Source organism: Cibotium barometz, chromosome 28 (assembly GCF_041138505.1).
Source record: "Cibotium barometz isolate CiBa-2024 chromosome 28, ASM4113850v1, whole genome shotgun sequence".
NCBI classification, from domain to species: domain Eukaryota; kingdom Viridiplantae; phylum Streptophyta; class Polypodiopsida; order Cyatheales; family Cibotiaceae; genus Cibotium; species Cibotium barometz.
In genome coordinates this window covers 30,775,516-30,789,379 of record NC_141073.1, presented here as the reverse complement: position 1 = coordinate 30,789,379, position 13,864 = coordinate 30,775,516, and the positions used below count along the sequence as shown (strand labels likewise).

Below are 13,864 nucleotides of genomic sequence, written 5' to 3'. Positions count from 1 at the left end.
AATTGAGTAGGTAGCAGTGAAAAGGTGAGAGGAATCTACAGATGAGAGAATCAAGGGTAGCATGAGTGAATATAGGGGTGTGGAAAGATTCTAGGAAAAGGTGCCCCCAGATGTAGGGGAGGTGACACAAATCAAGGAGAAATCATTGGGATTAGATGCTTGGCATCTTGAGGATGTAAAACCTATAAATTGAGGCATTGGCATAATGAGAAATTGCTAGTTTTTGAGTATCCATGCCTACATTATCTTATTAGATTAATCACTAATCTCGTCTTAATCAGGGATATACCCAACCCCACCTTTGAAGGAGTCATCCAGACTTGCCTTGATGAAGATAATCAACCCAAGGGAGATAACCAATCTAGAGATTTCTCCTCAGCCTCTACACATCAAGAACTTGTAGCCACTCAAGTTTTGAGGTGCTCTCATTGTAACAAAAAAGGGCATCATGCAAATAATTGTTGGATCAAATAGCCCAACAAAATGAAATGTAACAAGTGTAAGCAAAGTGGGCACACTTCTAAGTGTCCAAATTCATCTCCCTCTACAGGCCAAGAGGCCAATTATGCCTCCGAGCCTCCATCCAAGAGTCTCCTCTAAACACATATCATTCGAGAGTCTCCTCTAAACACATATCACCAAAAACATCCTTGTAAGCCTATGTTATAAAGGAATTCCACTCATAGATTGGGGGGGGGGGGGGGAATCTTGCCATGTAAGCCAATGCCACCCAGTCTATGCCATGAGCATTGACATGGATAGCATTGAGAGGGGGTGTTAGAAAATAAGCTTGGCATGTGAACAAGGGTGTAAGTAGAGAGTGCAAACCCTAACCCTAGGTGACCATGCCTACATAAAGGCATATATATGTCTCATTTTGTATGGAGATGAGCATAGTTGTAATCTTGAGCAACTAATAAGCAAGATTCTTTCTTGTATATTTGTGAGCTTCTCTCCTTGTGTTTTGTGTGGTTGTGAGCCTTTATCTCCTTATCTCCTTTTCCTCCACTCGATCTTGAGTGTTTCTTCACAGGCTTTGCGCAACCTACAAAAAAATTTGGATTGTGCATGATTCTCATATCTGTTAGAAATTTATGGTATTACTATAGTGGGGCCATGTACTGATGCCATGGGCACTTTCATCCCACTAGGTTTTTCCTATGGATATCCAAGTGTGAATGAACACCTTAGGGTTAGCTAGAATATAAACAACCTCATCCATTGTTTAGGGTTGCTACGTACTTTCTCCTTTGTACTTTTACAAAGCTTTATATCTCTCCCCTTTGAGCTAGCCATTCTCTTTCACACTATACACCCTTGTGTTTTGTTCATTGGGTGTTATGTGTGTATGTGAGTTCAGCTCCATTCTGAGCTAACAATGGTAAATCAAAGTAGGTTTCCATATCTCCAACACTTGGAGGTTTTCTTCTTGGATGTGGCATTTTCAATAGTGGTCATAGTTAACTCGTGAATCATCTTTTCTTATTTCTCCTCCTGATGTATTGTCCTACCTCTGACAGCTACAACAAGCATCTTGCCTTGTTGCAGCTTTTGTTTCACAATTGCTTACCTTCTCTGTCAGGGTCATACTCACTTGTGTGCAACCTCCCTACATTTCTCCATCTGAAATAGTGTCAAAAGGTCCAACTTGCTACAGTGTCAGCTCATCTCCAATAGTTACAAGTTCAAGGTTAACTGTCTTCATTCGTCACTCATCAATGTCCACCTTTGTCCAATGCCGTCTATTAATCTCAGTTACTATAGCATTTTTTGTCATCCATCATCAGCTCTGTCAAATCACACATCACTGCTTCACTAGAGCTCAACACGTGGGTAGATAACGTTTACAATCACCAACCAGGTCCAATTCAATCACTAGATCCAACTTTTGCAATCACCAAGATTACAATCACCCGATTCTTGCACCAATTCGATCCACGATCCAATCTTTGCAACATTCGCCGACCAAGTCCAATTTGATGGGCGATCTCACTTTTACAATTGGCAACCAATTCAACTGCATAAATCGTGGGATTTAGGCACAACTCAATTGTACAATTTAGGTTTAGTTCAATCAGCAATCCAACTTCTTCAATTGCTCTTTTTTTACCATTCGATGCAATCTTTTGATCAACCAACTTTTTCAATCGGTGATTTAACTTCTTCGATCAAGGGATTTGACTCCTTCGATCGAGTGATTCTACTTCTTTGATCGCATGATTCTCTTGCTACAATTATTCGATCTAGGGCTTCAATTGATCGATTCTCTTGTAAATCGAACAATCCGATCCTAGACTTCAATCGTCAAATTCAACTGCACTTCAACAATCGTCCTGTTCAACTGCACTACTTCAATCGTCCGATCCTAGACTTCAATCGTCAAATTCAACTGCACTTCAACAATTGTCCTATTCAACTGCACTACTTCAATCGTCCAATTCAACTACGAACTTCAATCTTTAGATTCAATTGTGTACTTCAATCATCCGATTGACCAATTCAACTGTAGACTTTAATTGTCCAATTCAAATATAGATTTTTAATAGTAGACTGATAGATTAGTCTCATCAGCATTTGGTGACTTCATTTCAAGCTATTTTCAACATCTCTCTTTCCTAGATTCAAGGTATGGCCACCAACTCATCCAATGATTTGTTTGGTATTATTTTAAAAGAAGAGAAGTTAGATGGGTCAAATTACTCCCTCTAAAGTTTCATAGTAAAAAATTTCCTTATTGCCAAGGCTTTATAGGGTCTTGTTAGTGTGGTGGCCCCACCCTAGCTCAATTACTCATGTTGCTCCTCAACAAGGCTAGGGCGGCCAACAGACCTAGACACACACCTTTCATATTACTATTGATGTATGAACCCAACTACAGGAGTTAGTGCTATGACTGAGCCATAACTCTAGTGCTTCAGAGTGGCTAGTACATAGCCTGTCATGCACATTGGCAACATATAAACCATAATCTCATCACGAACCGTGCTTGTGGCATAAGTGCAGATGCTATCACCCAAGCATGTCATCAATGTTTGTAGCACTTGTTGAGCTTAATATCTTAACACTCCCCCTCAAGATCAACTCCACACACTACACTCTGAGTAAACTCCTAAATCTATGGAGCTTCTATGTGCCCAATGCCTTCATGAAGATGTCAGCCCTTGTTGCTTTGTGTTGACATATACCAGGCTACATCACTTGCTCTTGGGACCTTCTCTCTCATAAAGTGATAATGCACCTTAATGTGCTGTCCTAGCATGGTATATTAGGTTACAGAAGTGCTATGTCATGTGACTCCGAATGCAACAGATTTAGAATCCGATGCTTTGGCTCCCTTGATCATCATATTACCTTCTAGTTGGATGGAATTTTTTGTGACTTCATCCCATGTAGTAATCCCTCTAATGACTAAGCCATTATAGATCACTTCATGTTTAAGCCCATGGATGAATCTACTAGTGGTTGATTATTAGAATAGCATTCATATGGAAGGCAATGAGAGTTCAAATGCTTGAGACTGCTAATGAAATCTCTAATTAACTCTTCTTCTCTCTCTCGGCTTTGTGTAGCTGTGAAGCTACACCCTATAAGACTCCTTCATGCACAAATTGCTTCAAGAACAATTTCCTAAGAGCAGTGAATTTCAAGAATTCTTCGACCTTGAGAGTTTTATACCGATCTCGAGCCTTACCGTCTGATGTTAGACTAAAGGCATTGGTCTTGGAAATCTAATTTTGTTATCCTAATGCCTCACACACTTGATCAAATACCTCCAAATGTCTCCTAGGATCACCATCTCCAGTGAATTTATTAGTTACCTTGGCTATCTAGGCAGCCTTTCCATACTCGACCACCAGCTGTCACAATAGGCACTATGCTCTTTGCTAACCTCTTCCGAGGACCTGTGCAAAAGCAAGTGGGTCTATGTGGATAGAGCTAGTGTGGATAGAGCTAGCGTGGATAGTGGGTCTATGTGGATAGAGCTAGTGTCCTAGTATAACGAGAGCAATGATAGGAGCAGGTGGAGGTGCAACACGTGGCACCGCATGAGAATGCCAACATTAGCTCCCCCTGATCCTATCATTGCTCTTGTTATACTCCATACTCGACCACCAGCTGTCACAATAGGCACTATGCTCTTTGCTAACCTCTTCGTGCAAAAGCAAGTGGGTCTATGTGGATAGAGCTGGTGTGCTAGTATAACGAGAGCAATGATAGGAGCAGGTGGAGGTGCAACACGTGGCACTGCATGAGAATGCCAACATTAGATCCCCCTGATCCTATCATTGCTCTCGTTATACTCCTAATCATACTCTTGAAATCTACAAGAGTCTCTATTGATGTGTCATACTCCTAATCATCTATAAGAGAACGATGATCCAAGGTTTGCAAGCCTAGCTCTTTCCTTAAGGTAAACACAATGTTATTGCTTGTGTTGAGGCTATCGGGCAATACTTGTGTAGTCCTACAAAGTCTCTTTTTCCTTTTCTCTAGCAGCCTAGATTAGTGGCTCTAATCTACTGCCTGCACTTCTTCTAATGTTCTACCATCAGCATGCATAAACACTTGTGCATGGGGGTGGTTCGATGGTCACAATTGCAATAGGTGTAACAGGAGCTATATGGATAGGGATATCAACGTGAACGCTCTCTGCTTGTAAACGATGAGAGTACACTAGGTGTCACTCTGGAGTTTACCTAAACTCCTTCATCATGTGGTTTGTATGTAGTAAAATTTGGTTCAAAGGTAGCGGTTGAGGCTGAACGTCTGAGGTAGCCAGCTACGTGATCAAAAAGACTAGTACTTGGCCTGAGTGGTGAGGCGGCCTGGTTAGGGTTCTGACTTCTTGGGATTGGGGATCCTTCCATTGATTGGAAATCATACGAAGTATCACTGGCCCCTAGTGAAAGTCCTTGTACAATGGATAGGGATATCAACGTGAACGCTCTCTGCTTGTAAACGATGAGAGTACACTAGGTGTCACTCTGGAGTTTACCTAAACTCCTTCATCATGTGGTTTGTATGTAGTAAAATTTGGTTCAAAGGTAGCGGTTGAGGCTGAACGTCTGAGGTAGCCAGCTACGTGATCAAAAAGACTAGTACTTGGCCTGAGTGGTGAGGCGGCCTGGTTAGGGTTCTGACTTCTTGGGATTGGGGATCCTTCCATTGATTGGAAATCATACGAAGTATCACTGGCCCCTAGTGAAAGTCCTTGTACAATGCTAAATTGGGTTCCGACCGAAGGTCTTGAGCCTAGTGTAGGTAGTACGCACCTACCTTGATAGATGCGCTATCATCTAAATATGCCTCTAATGCACACCCAGATTGTAGGTGCAAGTGAATATGAGGTGTTTAAAAGTCCTACATATACCTTGAACAAGTTTGAGATTTTTTTTAATTTTTCGTTTATGTATATAGGAAAAATTTTAGGATTATCCAAAGTTTTTCCAAAACATGTTTTTGGTATTTCTTAACCCGTTTGAGACAAAAATAGTTTACTTTTTTTAGGTCAATCAAGCACTACAGGCACTAGCTCCCACAGTTAAGAAAGCTTCTTAGCTATGGAAAAATGTAAATTTTTGGGGTGTTACATATGTTACACCACACAATCGCAAAACGGCCTAAAATATATACTAGGCAAACATATGCGTGCACTTTTTGAAAAATTTATATTTTTTCCCCCCCGGACCTTTTACCTTTTCCCTTATACTTTCTCTTTTTGTATTATTTATTATTTTTTACTTTTTCTAACTTTTTAAGTTTTTGGTTTACGGTTTACATTTACCGCCAGACAAGAGCATTCTTGAAATCTTTGCCTTAGTCCTACACGCATTAAATGCATCCAGTCACTTAAAACTTACTTGAAAATAAATATTTACACGCTTTTGGACTTTTTTGACTACTGGCTTGAAAGCTTGCACACATTAAATGCAGCCAGCCAATCAAATTTAACACCTAGTGGTCTAAATTATAAGGGGATTAAGCTAACTTAATCTGTTAAATTACACTAATGCAAAAATGTAAAAAACCTACAAAACATAAAATTTAATTTGCCTTGCTAATCTTCCCTGAATTTTTGTTCCAATCCCAATTTCTCCATGTAAGGAGTCCAAATCGGCATAAACTCTATGCCCAAAAATTGATTTTGAGGTCTGTTTACCTAGATTAATTAAATTTCATGTCCAATTTACTGTTTTTCATTCTCAAAAATTTAAAAATGTAAAAAACGTGAAATGCAGAGTTGAAAAACACAGTTTTTATAGAAATCGACCAAAACTAAACATAGATTTGCAATTATAACAACAAAATGCAACAAGAAACATAAATAATGCAACAAAATAGATAAATTTTTAGATTTTTCTTATGTTCATTTCTTGAGAAAAATAGAATTTTCATAAAAATGAACTACACACAAGAATTCAAGATGCATTGTGGCTATGTGGTGGGGCTATTCCCTGGCAACGGCACCACTTATGGAAAGCCCTTGCACCATAGACAGAGTGTAGGAACAAACCAATGTCGTGGGGCTTTGCCCAGCCACACTCGGGAGCATAAAATATTCAACCAAGAAGCCAATGTTTCATGACCTAGCTCACAAATGCAGGGGTAGGGTGTGTCACTCACCTCATGAATACTTGTGCTTGGGGTCCTTGTAGGTTGTGCCACTGCAGGAGCACCTGAGAGCTCCACTCTTTCGCCGCCTTCGCACTCCAAACGTAGCTCGACCCTCCTCACTCTCTCACACACATATGCAATGAGTATACAAGAGCTCAAATAGAAATAGGCAAGCAAGACACAAGACAGCAAGAGAGTGAAGAAGAAGATCACTCTATTGAGTATGCATAAGAGAATGAATGGTGAGAATGCAAGTTGACCATTGTGGTGGCCCCAAGCATTCACACCTTGGCTGGCCATACATATAGATCCATGGCTATCCAAGGCTGTCTAGGCTTGTTCAAACACTTAATCTAAGCATATAATCTCCATAATTAATGCCATGGCATGTCTTTTATAGATAAGCGACTATCACACACGTAAAACATACAATATTAGCATTTTTAATGTCAACAACCAAATGAATTGATGTTTGCCACTGGATGGCATTGATGCTATAGAAGTCTCGAATGAGGGTTGACATTGCAGTAACAGAAATTTAGTTACAAGATAGTATTTACAGAGAAATAAAGTGTTATAGGTATTAGTGGTGGGACAAATACTTATGTGACTAGTCACAAATACTTATGTGACTAGTCACATATAGTTGATATGTAATAGGTTTATAGTATTGGAGTGTTGGATATTACAAGTTTGCAGCAAATGCAAAAGTTTTTAGAAAGCACCATTCAGTATGTTACTACTGTAGGTAATCATGTCTGATATTCTATCCCATATTGTGAGTTAAAATCTAGACAAGAATAACTTCCAAGCATAGAAGTTTAGAATGACCAATTTCTTTATTGGAAAAGGATATTGGGAGTTCATCATAGGTGATAAAAAGAAGCTAGAGATTGGTGAAGAAAATCCCACTCCTCAGCAGGCAAATAAAGCATGACATGAAGATCCAAAAAAGTGCTATACTCATAGAGTTTGTTAGTGTGATACACTCTATGATCGTGTATATACAGAATACACAAATGCCTAAGGAGGCTTGGGACACCTTAGTGAAGATACACAACATAAACACTCAAGCTTGAAAGATGCAGCTAAAGCAAGAGGTGCAGAATGTGACCAAAGGAAAACTGAGTATAGATGATTACTCGGTGAAAGTTAAAGGGCTTGTAAATTCCCTTGCTTCTATTAGATCACCAATAGATGATGATATGGTTTCGTTGACCTTGAATGGTCTTGGCAAGGAATATAACGAGTTTTTTAGCCCTCCAGTGGAGTTCAAGAGAACTTTCCCAATTTTTAGGAATTGATTTCTCTTCTCATCCATGAGAAGAGAATCCATTCAGCCTATAGACATTCAAATGAGAACGCCTTCAACTTAGATACAGGTAGATGTAGAGAGTCGCTTTGGAAACATGAATCATCGGCAGCAACAAAAATCAAATGTACAAACAGGTGGACGAAGAGGCCACTCTAGAGGCAGGGGGAGATAGAGAGACCGAGGCGGTTGATAAAGAAATCAGAATGCAAATAGTAGAGTGCTATTACTATGATAAACCAAGGCACATGGAAAATTATTGCTACTATAAAAAGAAAAATGATATTAAAACTGAAAAGTTACAGCAAGGCAACTATGCATCATCAATCAAACAAGGTGATGAGACTAAAGTGATTGTGATGCAACATATGCTCGGGCCTCAGTGGCTTGGGCCTCGGTGGCTTGTAGCTTCAAGTCCTTCTGGTGCATGGTGTTCTCGGCTACTTCCCTGTATTGGCTAAAGGACAGGTAGATGTAGTTGCCTTTGTCCTCCATGCGAACAACTTTCTACTGCTGGAGTTGGTGGGCTTCTGTTTGGGCAAGGGCGAGAGCTTGGTGGGCACATTACTCAGCCTCTTGGGCAGCCTATAGTTGGTGTTAGAGCTCATTGAGGGTGGCGAGGGTTGCCTCGCAGTCTTCCAAAGCCGCTTGGAGGTGTTGGTTGGCAAGTGTAGCCTCATGGAGCATTTCCTGGGTCTGCTCTGGTTGGCCTTGGCAATAAGCATCTGTTGTTGTGTGGCTGTGACCTACTCTAGCTGCTGCATGTAGTTGGTCATTGATGTCATTAGCTCCCGGGCGAGGCTAGAAAATCCCTGTGCAAAATCTAGGACCGCATCATGGGTGGAGCAAATGCCTTTAGAGTAGGCCGCCTGGGAATGGAAGTGGCCTGCATGCACCCAACGTAGTGTGTCTACAGTATTCCATTGGAAGGAGGCAAGGGAGGAAGGACTTGCTTTGAAAAAGAGAGGGGGCAGAGAGGAGACATGAGGAGGGGGGTTTCATAAAGGTTTTGCTCAAAAAACAAAGTGGTGCACCATAGCTCCTCCTCTTCTTGCGTTTTTTTAGTCCTCTTTGAGGTTGGTCTCAGGCCTAGCAGCACAATAGCTTGGTGGTGGGTAGGCTCCTATTCTTGGGTATTGGGGTGATGGTGTTTGGGGGGTGGAGAGGTTGGAGAGGGTCGAGGTGCTTGCAGAAGTGTGGGAATAGGGGCAACACCCTGGAGTTGAACATGTCAAGGGAGTTTCAGCTAGCCTACGACGTGGTATAATACTTTAGTGAGGAGAGAGGCGGCCGGGAGTTTTCCCTAGGGGTTGGTGTATAGAATACGTGGAGCTCTTAGTGGATATATTCTTCCCTGTTAACATGCACCCCTTGATGTACACGAGCAAGGGTGGATAGGTGGCACCTGTTTTGCGGTCAATCCAACAAGCGGGTGGTGAGGAGAAAGGAGAGGGCATAGGCTAGCATAATAAGCTTTTATTAGGAAATGTTTTGCCATTCCACCCCGTCCTTGGTGGTGGGCCCTTAGTAGGTATTGTGGCACAGCACGTTGGTGAGGTAGACGTAAGGTAGCTCCATGCATTGGAGATGAAGCACCTCTCAAATGAGGTCCAGACTAAGGTGGATTGTCTAGGGGTGGCCCTTGTTGTCAAGTACCTACCCTATAGCCAAGTTTGCATCATAAGTTTTGGTGAAGTACAGACAATTTAGGGTTGTAGAGTGGGAAAGCCACCGAGCCCTATCTCTTCTAGGTGGGCCACCATGGTGGGATCAGTGATTGCCCTGAAGCAAGGTTTGGTGTAGTACAGTAGCTGACTATTCCGGGTTTTGTACTGACTCCCTGCCCAGTTTGCTAGAGTGAGAAGGTGGCTCCAATTAGGTTTTGGCGAGGTTGGTAGCTCTTTCGGGAGCTTGGAAGCTTCATGGGAGGAAGTTGTTGGAGTTGGAGAAGGAAGGGGTTGAGCGGGGGTGCGGGGGTGTCGAATAATAAGGGGTGGTGGAGTAGCCAAATTTGAAGGTACATTGTATGGGCATGGCATCCTCTTGAAGTTTTGCTTTCCCCTTTTCCCGCACAGTAATAGTAGTGGTATCAATGGAGGCTATCTTGGGCTTCCATTGAAACTTTTGTGATTGCGAAATCATGGGAGTAGGAAAGGTATACCTCAGTTTTCATGGGACCCAAATTTGCCGATTTCCTTCATAGAAGTGTTGAGCTTGTAGGAGAGGCTTAGGGATCCACTTGTAGGTAGTTGCAGGGCGAAGCTGAGGTTGTTGGCAATGATGGTTTGACCTCGTGCAAGGTTTGCACCTGTGGTTCTCCTGTATCTTGTGGGCTTGTGGCGCTATTGAATTAGAGGCTGGTGAGAGGTACAAGGAGTTGTCTTTTCTAGGGCATGAGTTTGGGAAGTGGATCTTTGGGGAATCCACATAGTTGTAGCACTCGCATAATAGCCTTGGGCTGCTAGGAGTTTCTTGGGCACCCAGGTGTGAGGGTTCTTGCATTGTGTGCCCCAAGGCCAAAGTTGTACTTGGGGTGGGTTAGTCTTGTTAGTGGGGTTAGTAGTGGTAGTGGGTTCTTTGATGTGGGAAAAAGTTATCTTGGGGTGGGTTAGTCTTGTTAGTGGGGTTAGTAGTGGTAGTGCTTTCTGTAGCTCTGTAGAGCTTGGTGTCCTAGGTTTGGTGAGGTAATTGGGAGGGGACCCTTTTTAGGTGGCATGGTTATGTGCTAGTCGGAGAGCAGAGTGATGGTGGTTAGTGGAAGGGAATGATCGATTGGGGTGGATGATTGAATGACAAGGGTTCTTTATCTATCATGACTGTAACAATTGCAGGGTTGTTGCCATCCTTATATCCCAATCAATTTGACACCGGTTGTGTCCCATCCACATTCTAGAAGGATCTCTTGGTTTATTGTTCCTATAGGTATCACATAAAACGTCCCTTCCAAGTGGTTATTGCTAATGTGAAATAGAGTTGTGAGTGTGCCTAAACATTGGACCGATTGTTATGAGGCAACAGTAGTGACCCATGGCCAGGGTGTTCATAATGGTGGCCTTCCAAGGAAGTGCCATGTGTCATAAGACATCAGATTTTGATTAGCTCCTATATCAAGGAGAGCCAATTTTCGTGTGAAACTCATTGAGGTGGTCATTCCTAACCACAACCATGTGGGTTTCACCTCCCAATCCTCTTCTTTGAGGTCCACTACTTGGGCCATGTTTATTATGATGTTTTTTTCCCCTAAGTTTTGCCTCCTGCTCTTTTGCTTCGCCTTGGGCCATTTCTTTCATTTCTTCATCCTGTTTCTTCTGCTATTTTTTTGGCATGAATGGCCTGTAATGTGGTTTTAGTGAGTGGGTCATAGTAGTGTTTTAGCTTGCTACCATTGAAATATCTTGCCATCTGGATGTCGTCGAGTGTTTCGATGCGCACTAAGCCTTGCGGGGTTATTTCAGTTACCAAGAAAGATTCGAAGCCTCTGAATTTGAGTTTCTTTCTGTGGTTTTGCATGTTGTAAAGGAGGACCATATCGCCCTCACTCATTTCCTTGTCTTTAAGTTGGTCGTTATTGTCAACCCACTATTTACACCTTAGCTTTTCCACTATCATACTGTACACGGCTCAAAGGCGTGTTTCATCAAGCCTTTCAAGTTTTAAAAGGCAACAACCTAAGACATTGCATGTGAGTTTCTCATACACTGCAATTCTTAAGTTGGGTACGAAGAACTCCATCGGCAAGACGGCTTCAGTACCAAACTCCTCTGTCCATTAAAAAATGATTAGAAGTCCATAGAGGGGGACAAGCAATGTCGGCATACAAGAAGATGAAATGTTGATAATATCCAACATGTCCCAGGAAGTGCTAGACTCCTTTGAAATTGGTCAGTGGTGGCAACTCAAGAATGAGTTGCACCTTACTGTCGTCTTTGGAGATTCCTTTTTCTGAGACAATGTGTCCCAAGATTACTTTATGCTGGCATCTAAGAGGATTGAGAGAGATGCGGTAGAGTTGGCATCTATCTAGCACTTTCAATAAACACTATAAGTGTGCTTTCCAAGTAGAGTTGACACAGAGGTCATCCATGAAGACTTCAAGGAATTTTCGAAGATATTCCTTATAGGCCGTGCACATTAGGCATTGGAAAGTTCTTGGGGTGTTGGTTGGCCTAAATGGCATCACACGGTATACAAACGTGCCCCATTCAGTCATCACAAAGGTTGTTTTAAGTTGATCCTTAGGGTCAATCAACACTTGTATCTAGAGATTCCATCAAGGAAGTTGTAGGCTTCCTCTCCTGCAACCCTCTCGAGTACATGCTCCGTGAAGGGTAATGGATAGTGATCGTGTACTGTAGCAACATGGACCTTTTTGAGGTCTACACACATGCTTCGTGAAGGGTAATGGATAGTGATCTTGTATTGTAGCCGGCATTGACTTTTTTAGGTTGACGCACACTTGCACTTTTTCATTCTTTTTGGGAACTATCACTATGGGTGAAACCCATTCTGTGTGCTCTATTTCATAGATGAATCCGTTATCTATAAGTCTTTCTACCCCCTTGGACTATTTGGGAGTATTTGGGGTATGCCCTTTGCTTTATTGGTCTCACTCCCTCTACCATGGGAATGGTATGTTTGACCACTTCCGGAGGTACACTCTTTATGTCTGTGTACTTCCATGATGCAAAGAAACCTTGAAATTCTATGAGGAGAGTGACTAGGTCTTTTTCTTCTTCAGTTGAGAGTTCTTCCCTGATGTAGATGGGTCTTGCATCCTCACCTGGGCTTGTCAGGTTAACTTCTTTAACTTTGGTTGGACCATCATAAGAGGTCGTTGGCTCTCCATCATGGGTTCTTTGGGCCGATGCTGCATATTGTACAAAATGATCGGCTATCTTGAAGGTTCTGAAGTACTTGGGGGAGAGGTGCAAATTCCTCGCTATCCCTCGATCATCTTATGGCACGTTTGGCATAAGTGGACTACGGTGGATCGGGTTGTTGTTACCAAATCCTTTGCAAAGGGTTGGCCAGTCATGGGATGGACTTTCTAAGTGTGCAGGTTGACCTTTATGGTTTGATCTTTCTTTCGGATATAAATATGATCCGTATCCCAATCATGGATCATTTTGGTCTCACTCATGAAGGTACGTCCTAGGATGCAATCATACGAAATAGGTTATTGGCCAAAGTTCATCACCACGAAGGTGTGTCAAAAGTTGGTCTCAAGGATCTTGATCTTCAAATCCCTTGGGAGGTCTATGGGCCTTGCGGTGGCTCCATCAGCAAGTTTCACTAGTAAAGCCATGTCATCCATGGCAGGTGCTCCCCATTTCTTCGAGTATTGTTTAGTAACAATGCTTACTCCCACTCCCTTATCTAGGATGGCGATGACCTGCAGGCCATCGAAGGTTATGGTGGGTAGTGCTACGTTGAGTTCATCTCCTTTGAAGTATTTCCCTAGTTTGTTGACTTGAACAGTGGACACCAGTGATTCCACGTGGCTCTATGAATTCATCCTCATCTACCTCATTAGAGCTTTCTACCTCTCTGGGCTCTTACATTCCTACTCCTAGGTGTCCTTCCATCCAATCCTTCAAATCTTTCCATAAGCTTGGGCTACCTTGGAGTAAGGTGTCAATGGGGATTTGGATTTGAGAAGATAGGAAGAAGGAGGGACCTACAATGTCCCTAGGAACAGATGCTGTTTTTTGAGCTGGATCACCCTTGTCCATGTGTAGGCTCTTGCTGCGGGTGTAGGGTATCAAAACTTGGACTTCTGTGTTTGTTTTTTTTCTCTTAGGTTTTTGAGATAATCCCCAACCAATTTTCCTTGGTGGGGGCTATTGACAGCTATTGGTGTTGCTGCCACTCGAGGAGGCCTCTCAGAGGACACTTAGTCATGGGAAACCCTGTTATGTTCCTGAGCTTCCTCGATCG

The 13,864-nt window shown here is 42.3% G+C and overlaps 1 protein-coding gene across 1 annotated transcript in view; it reads right to left on the bottom strand.

Moving 5' to 3' along the window:
- LOC147622741 (octanoyltransferase LIP2p2, chloroplastic-like) overlaps positions 1-6,692 on the bottom strand; it is a 62,606-nt gene extending 55,914 nt beyond the window's left edge. Inside the window, exon 1 of the mRNA XM_086822369.1 lies at positions 6,625-6,692. Within this exon, the coding sequence (XP_086678495.1) occupies positions 6,625-6,629 (5 nt within the window). The 5' untranslated portion in view covers positions 6,630-6,692. The remainder of the gene's footprint in view (positions 1-6,624) is intronic.
- Positions 6,693-13,864: the final 7,172 nt, after the last annotated feature.